This window comes from Trachymyrmex cornetzi, unplaced genomic scaffold, assembly GCF_001594075.2.
Source record: "Trachymyrmex cornetzi isolate Tcor2-1 unplaced genomic scaffold, Tcor1.1 scaffold58, whole genome shotgun sequence".
NCBI classification, from domain to species: Eukaryota; Metazoa; Arthropoda; class Insecta; order Hymenoptera; family Formicidae; genus Trachymyrmex; species Trachymyrmex cornetzi.
This window is the reverse complement of record NW_017299893.1, coordinates 687,511-695,723: the sequence shown is the minus strand read 5'-3', so window position 1 is coordinate 695,723 and position 8,213 is coordinate 687,511. Positions and strand designations below refer to the sequence as shown.

The 8,213-nt window shown below is 33.9% G+C and overlaps 1 protein-coding gene across 2 annotated transcripts; it reads right to left on the bottom strand.

Annotated features, from left to right (window-relative positions):
* Positions 1-237: 237 nt before the first annotated feature.
* Positions 238-6,940, bottom strand: LOC108766406 (sorting nexin-13). 2 transcript variants are annotated; one of them, XM_018515688.1, is made up of 10 exons: positions 6,724-6,940; positions 4,819-4,931; positions 4,598-4,697; positions 4,436-4,522; positions 4,215-4,339; positions 3,531-4,095; positions 1,725-3,299; positions 1,216-1,404; positions 916-1,130; positions 238-743 (listed from the first exon to the last, which is right to left on the bottom strand). In XM_018515688.1, the coding sequence occupies exons 2-10, from the start codon at positions 4,929-4,931 to the stop codon at positions 413-415; spliced, it is 3,300 nt and encodes a 1,099-aa protein (XP_018371190.1). In that variant the 5' UTR covers positions 6,724-6,940; the 3' UTR covers positions 238-412. The 2 variants fall into 2 exon arrangements, with proteins under 2 accessions (XP_018371190.1, XP_018371189.1); XM_018515687.1 differs by lacking the exon at positions 6,724-6,940 and adding an exon at positions 6,251-6,369.
* Positions 6,941-8,213: the final 1,273 nt, after the last annotated feature.

Below are 8,213 nucleotides of genomic sequence, written 5' to 3'. Positions count from 1 at the left end.
TATTAAGTACATGTTATACTCGACATACACGCTATAATTGCTATTTTTAAAATAAAAAAGTAAAAATGAAGAGAACTTTTCCTATAAATAATCAAGAATTTAATCCTAAAGAAATAGTATTTTATTAATATTCCAATGTTTCTTTATGGAGAAAATGAAAAGTAAAATGTAAAAAAGCTCAATAGGCTAAAAGCACACACATATATGTATATTAAATATGTTTCTTTTACGTTGGACACTTTTCACGAGTATTTCTTAATATCGTGAATTTCTAAGCTACTCAAAGACAAGAAATGCATTTTATTGAAATTCGATGATGAAGTCGAAATTTTTAACTTGTGAATTTTTCGACTACATAATCGAAAAAATTTCACACCATTACATTCGGACATCAGTCTGTCTTATTCTTCCATCAGGACTTTGCTTTACTTTTACTTCTCACTCTCGGTGAGACCGAATAGAGTTTCCTGAAAATTGTCACTAGATTGTTCTGCGGGAATAGAGTCTCGACGATACCTTCCAACAGCACGTACAACAATCTTCTGTTTAGTACGGGCCGCTGAAACAATTCGAACACTCTTAACAAACCGCGTCTTGTTGTTTCGCTGCCTATGATATGTTTCAATTCATCCGAGAGACACGAAAGTAAAGCTATCTTAGCTGCCACTCGCGTTCGGTTCTTCATCTCAGTGTCTCGCGGCGGTTTACTCTCAGCCTTCACGCCATTCGGCCAGAAACTATTCCTGCAAAACGTCATTAATTCACTTAACTTACTTTGTTTCTTGAAAATTGAATAATTACAACCATCGCAAAGAACAATTAAAATGATAAAATATATATAAGAATTATTTTTTAAAATGTTAATGAATGTTAATTGTATATCGAAATTTTATGCTTGAGGTATTAACTACTTACTTGAATAAGCGCAAATATCCCGCAACTTTTGACGGGCTAGTCATAAACGATACATACTCCACTATCCTTCTATTTACTATGTCTCCGAACATCGTGCGAATGATTTGGCGCAGTAGCGTTATAATCCGCCGTCTTAGCCACTGATTTCGTACTTTCAGATCGAAAATTTCATCCATTAACAGAAGCATAATTCGCAACGGGATATTGTCATCAGTCTGTGAAAAACACAAATTAAACGATTCAATTGATCGACTCGATATTTTAGAATGGTGCGATATTGCGTATAAAATAGAAAAGTACCTCTGTATCAAGACCGGCGCTAACTTTGGTATTCTCGTAAAATATACTAGTTTTCTTAGGATTGCCGAAAAATTTGCTCAGGTTATCCATTACGCCGTCCACCGTACTTAGCATATTGTCCGGCATTGTTTTAACCGCCTGCGTGACGCTTTTCATAGATGTCTTTAAAGGATTCATTAAAGAGTCTATCTGTATAAAACAAATATTCAGACAATTAGTTTTTTTTTATTTTTAGTATTTAAAAAAATTGTTATAAAGATTAATATATTTTATTTTGTAATTTTTTATAATTTTATAAAATTAATTTTTCATTTCTAACCAAAATTTGATGCAATTAATTAATACATATACAGGATATTTTGTAATGACCGCATAATCTCTCGAGTAGATAGAGTGGACAAAAAAAGTCTTGTACCATTTTGTAAGTCTCACAATAGTATGAGATATTATGTGATCATTAATGGACATCTTGTATATTATAAATAAATAAGTAAATTATTTATATTTACCGTTCTTGAGATCTGTCCACCAGTGACACCTTTATCGTAATCCCCTTGCTCCAAGAAGGCCAACAACAGATTCTGCAATCCCATGTGGCCATCCATAATTGCAGGTTTCGTCAGTTGACACAACCATGCGTTCAACATCAACATTCGTCTTTCCAACACCGTGCGCTCCATATTGTGGAAGGCTTTTTTCGCGGGGAAAGGTATTTTCGCCAGATCGTAATACTTTTCCTTGATCTTCTGATGCAAATCGTAGAAGTCGGAGTACCGTCTATAGATATGCCACTTCTCCTTGTAGCCCGAATCGTAATTCTTCGTGACCGCTACCGCATATATGCCATATGTTTTTCCACGATCGCTGACGATACCAGTTTCTATGATCGTGGCAGTGATCTCAAAGCGGCCTTGCTGTAGCTTCTTGATCGCGTTTTGATCGTAATTGTTCTCGTCTAGCTTGACGAATTGCTCCGCATTAGTTTCCATATAAAACGAAATATCCTTCTTTTCACCAATTTGTTCAATTTCTACGGTAGACCCCATACGTGTGTTTTTCACGCCTTTCAAATTGCCCGTATTTGTATCAAATTCGTCAAATTCCTTACTCTCATTTGCTTCTCCTATGCTTGTTAAGCTTGTTGAAGAGTTCGATTTTTTAGTACCGCCCTCCTTTACGACTGCAGGTTTCGTGTCGTCGGTTTTGCACGTCTCAGACAATTCATCCAAAGTGTCTAATTCGTTGTTCGTGCTGGATAAGCTTATACTGTCCAAGGATTTTGCATCATCTTCGGATACCGGATCCTTCAGCAAATCCAGTTCCGCAAGCAATTTTACGTAAGCCATTGATCTCTTGAAGCCTGGCAGGAATCTGTCCTCATTTTGCAGTTTCTCGTAGCAGCAATTTCGCAACTCGTCGAACCAAGTTTCCTTGACCGATTCTATCTTCGTTTTTGTAACGAAGTTTTTCACCAATGTGTCATCCAGTTGCAGCTTGGGCGACGCTTTATCGCTGAGATATTGTTGATAGATCTTTGTGGCTGCCTCCTTTAGATTATCCAGATCCGCGTTCTTGCGTTTAGCGCCGATCATACCTGTACTAGATTGAGTACTTTGGATCTTCTGTAACTCAATGTCCGATATCTGTTGTTCGGCTGAGACTCTCCATCCATAGATATTCAGGTAAAAGAACAGGTACGCTTCTGCATTTATGGAAGTCATATAATCGATGAAATAACTGAGCGCGATATTGTTTTTCAACAACTCATCTAATGGTAAATTAACTAGCTTCTGGCCCGGTATGAGCAATCTGTTCCACTCTGGTTGTGCGCCGATACCGTCCGTTTCCGTTTCCAAGCCTTCCTGCATACCGATGATTCTTGTCTCTAGGATTTTCTTCACGTAAACCAGACTGTTCAGTTGCTGCTTCACGGACAGATCGTCATCTCCACCTGAATCCTTTGATCGCAGGTGCGCTATTTCTTTACAAACTATATTTTTCGTCGCCATTAATTCGTCTAAATTGTCCGTTAATCTAATTACTGTTAAAAAGATATCACTTGGTAAACCACCATCCTTAGCACACTAAAAAAATTGAAATATTTTACATATAATTTAGATAGAAGTATTAATACTATATACAGTGTGTGATAAAACGTCGAAATAAACAATACAAATATGAATACATTTTTAAATAAATTTAGAAATGAGTTTTTAAACGAATTAAATAAACTATGTATTATACTTATTAAAAGAACAAAAGATCTCAAATTTATATTTGACAAAATTCGTCATCAAAGGAGCATCGATACTAACCAGCCATATACACGCCTGATTAATGTAATCAGGATCGGAGAAAAGATCCAACAACGGCCTGATTATAACGTTCACTAACAATTCCCTTAAGACGAATCTCACAGTTAAACAATCGAAATCCGCCTTGGGTAGCACCAGGTACAACAGAATTTCGGATATTTCGCCCAAGAATTCTAATTCCTGGGTGTCGTTTGTGCATACCAGATCTCTGCATATCAGATTATTTTCCATTTGGACTTCGAGATCAAAGAATATCTTTTCCAGCGATTCGTCCTCCTTCTCATCGCCAGATGATTCGATTGGCTCGGTAAGTGATGACAGATTAGGTGTATAAAATTTTGACTGCGAGTACCAAGAGACGTCGGTCTCGCTTTTATTTCGTCGATGAGTGGGAGTCTTCTTCGGAGTCCCGCCTGATGTGCTTGAGCTAGCACTACCTTTCGGAACTCTGTTCGATCGTAATTGCTTCATCCTTGCACTTGCTTGTCGGTACAACCTGACGTGGGAGGCTGCATCGTCGACAAGTCGCGTAGTCAAGTAAGGTATCCAATCGACACTCTTGACCCTGTTTTGTACAGTGATATTAGACAATAGAACTTTAATCAATGGTAAATTAGATAGGCTACTTTTTAAATAAATATTAAATAAATTAAATAAATATTAATAAAAAATATTTCTACATACCGATTTGCTACATTGATAGCGATTTTTTGGGCAGTATCTCGAACGGAATAGATAAACTCCTCATCATCCGTAACAACACTATACCACGGTTCCACATAATCTCTGATTAAGAAATCCAAGATTTCCTAAAAGTAGTAACAAATACATTAAACCTAAAAATTAATAGGTAATTCGATATTCTTCTATAAATATTCTATAAATATTGTTCTATAAATATGTACTTGCAGGGATTCATCAATGATACAACTACCAGTTATTCTCCTATCTAATGTAAATGTCATCCTCTCCTTAGACAGATCTAGTATATACTGCAAATATAACACATGGAATGTAATGTAACAAGTGACGAATAAACGACAAAAAAATTCGAAATTTTCATTTACCTGCCGGAACTTTTCAGTCTTCTTAGTTAAATCTTCCCTTTCAGACTTAATTACATTGTCGAGATTCGGTGAGTACGTTCTATATATACAAATTAATGTCCTGCAAGAAAATATCTTTTTTTGTGATTTTTTTTAATGCATATTTTGGACAATTTAATATTTGTAAATATTTTGTACATTTTATATACAATATATTCTTTAATTGGACATTGTTATCTTACCCTAAAATTAATGTAAGCAAGCAGATTGAAAGTTTTATAATTGTTCCTATGCCGAAGATGTAAACAAGCAGAGTAACGGCAACTCCGAGAACGCCAAACAATGGAACGTTCATCTGCAAAAATAACGATTTATTACTAGCTGATGAAATGATCGCGTTGGCAACATTTTGTTTCAAAATTTATGCAGTCATACCATATGTTGAGTATATATCGTTACTATTTCTAAAGATATTTCTAGAGATATTCTGTAGAAACATACGAATTATCCCTAAAGATAATTACATACAGTATATACTTAAGTCAGTATAGATAACGCAAAAACTGTTATTTCTTCTGGTAGTAAATTATCACAGCTGCCTACTCATGCACGCCTATTAAATAGTTTATCAGTCATAACGGGAGAATAGGAAAGAGAAAAACAAAGGAAAAGACACACAACTTAATGATAAGCCAGTAAAAACAGATTGTCATAGAATGGAATTCTGTTTTTAAGACTTTTGTGTTCTGAACAAAAGAACAGAAGCTTGGCTTATTAAAGAAAAATTAAAATTTCATAAATTAATAATAATATCATTATATTATAAACTTATTAGTTTGCCAATAAAAATTTGTTAATATGTAATATACCACATACAAAAAATATATTAATATTTGAAAATTAATTATGCACAATACAATAATTTTTTAATTTTAATTTAATTAACCATTAATTAATTTTATTTAGTATTCGGTAAATATCATATTTTTTTATCTGTAAATTATTTAGTAAAATGTTGCTGTTTTGCTTTTTAATGAATAAATGTTTTGATTAGTTTGATCTCTTTAATCTGTGATTTTTTTATTTGGTCAAATATTATTCATCAACTTGACTAATAACAGTTAAAAATTTATGAGTAATATTTACTGCATCTTAATGCTTATAAATTAGAGATTAAAACATTTTTTAGTCAAGAATTATTTCAAAGTAAATATATAAACATGCTTTCTAAAAGTATAATCATAATTGTAGCAATATTTAATTAAAAAATGGTACAAAATTTAAAGTATTAATTTTGTGAAGAGTAGCAAGGAGATAATAACATTTAATTCTTTAACAAACAAATCTGTAGATATCACTTTCTTGGTTTATCACATACGATAAAAAACTGATTGAAATATAATGGTTAAATGAATCATTACAAGTGTGCTGGAGATAAAACACTCGAGATACAAGAATTAAAAAGGAATTAAAAATTTCACTCTCAACGCTCTCAAGATATAAATCTTTGTAAATATTTATCTCTTTCTCTCTTCAAGATTTAACCGTCAATTGGTAAATTGACAGAAATCAACAGTAAACTTCCAGATCAACAGAAATGTAAAGCAAATGTTTTTCATACTAAGAACAAAAAAAGTGTTATGCAACATATGTAAAGTACTTTTTTGCTGTTACCTCATTTGAAAAGCGAATTGCCTTCACACCTGTCATTCGTTTCACCTATTTTCTTATGAACCTCTATTCTCCACAAAGAAGAATCTATTCGCTCTAAAATTTTACCGTTGCTAAACAAAACCGACAATTTGTCCTAGGAATCGAAATGACTGACAATTATCGCATATCCTCTGCCCGTGCCTACCAACCCGCATACAAATCAACACAAACTATCATAATACCGATATATAATTATATATATATATATATATATATATATATATGCACATTAATGAATAGTGGGCGCGTGAATACGAGCGTCCGTCATGCGTGATCCGGGAGTAAAGCGGCCTGGATCGACGTGTCTGAAATCGTTGGACGGACGACGGAGAGCAGGACGTGACACGCAGGTATCCCCAGGACGACGTGTGTCGTCGCTAAGTCGGGTGGTTCGATGGGAACGATGGGACAGACCGGGTCATCTTTCTACGCACCTTTGGTGATTGCTCAACGGGCCGGTTGTCGTCGCGTATTCGGCTACGCGCATATTGCGGGTCTCGCGGCGACGTGCTCTTACGCCTCTTACACTCGGACTGGTCAGCTAAGCGGCGCTTTATTTACATTCTTGCGGACGATGCGGCTCGATGCGCTGGACGACACGTCGTACGACACCATGATCTTTCGATCTCGCACGATTCTGCGTGGTTGCCATCGTCGCGGACGCGACATCTTATCAGATGAAGCGCTCCCTGTCGGTTAGAGAGGTGCACTACGGACTGCGCGACTTACAAACGGTCGGTAACGTCGAGTCCTGCAAAGTGCTGCCTGAGAAAATAATATATAGATATAGTATGACGGTTAAGTTTTGACAAAGCGCTTGTGTCGTGTGTGTGTACGCGTACCTTTTCCTCTTAAATTTATGTTTGTGGACAATAGTACGTGTAGGCAATCGAACTGTAGGCATTAATTATTGTGCATAAATGAACTGTCGGGAAATATGTAATGCAGGCAAATGGTGCTGTAGGCAATCAATTTCTGGGCAAAGGGAGCATTCTCTTCTAGAGAGTTGTGACGAAATTTCGTAACAAATGAGTAAGTTAGATTGATTATAGAACGTGAACGGCAACAAATATAATTTTAGTGCAGTTATTCAACTTTGTCATATTAGGTAACTTATTAATTGTGCAACATCAAAGTCGATTTTCATTTAAATATCGAACAAAAACGTTTTATTAAAGAATGTTTTTACTTGAAAGTAAAAGACATTTATATTTTGTATCAAAGTTTCTCTTTAATGTACGGATGCATAAAAATTAGTGATACATGTATTGTTCTCGAAAAAAAATTTACGTATACATATAAATATGTATAAATATTCATAAACATGTATGAACTTTCATAAACATTTGACGGTGATAATTTTCGCATTGTGTGTTTTAGAAAAAATCAAGTTTGGAAAAATGTTAAAGAATTGCTCATAATTTTAATATTTTATATTTATAATTATATAACTATGTACAGGCAATTTTTTTACATTTTTAAAAACTTGATTTTTATCTAAAACATGCAGTAATTATCGTTTAAAATATTTATGTCTTTTTATTATTATTATTGAAAATTATTTAATTGGATTCCCCATATTATTCTATAAAAAAACATCTATATACACTTTATTTTTTTATGTGGTTATTGAATTGTTACAATTTTTTGTTTAAAAAATCTAAACTTTTAATAAACATTCTGAAAAAATTCATGAGCTTAATTGGATCAATATAGGCATTTTTTTTGTCTTTGAGACGTTTTTGTTTAAATCAATAATTTTTGTGATAAAATATCTAATCTTGAAAAATGACTACATTTACGATTTTTTTTCAGAAATTAGTCATCCAATCAGTATGAATAAAATATGGAAATATTCGGCCAATCTTAAACTATTACAAAAATTTTATTTTGTTTTGATCTGAACTGTTATTGACAGTGAAAA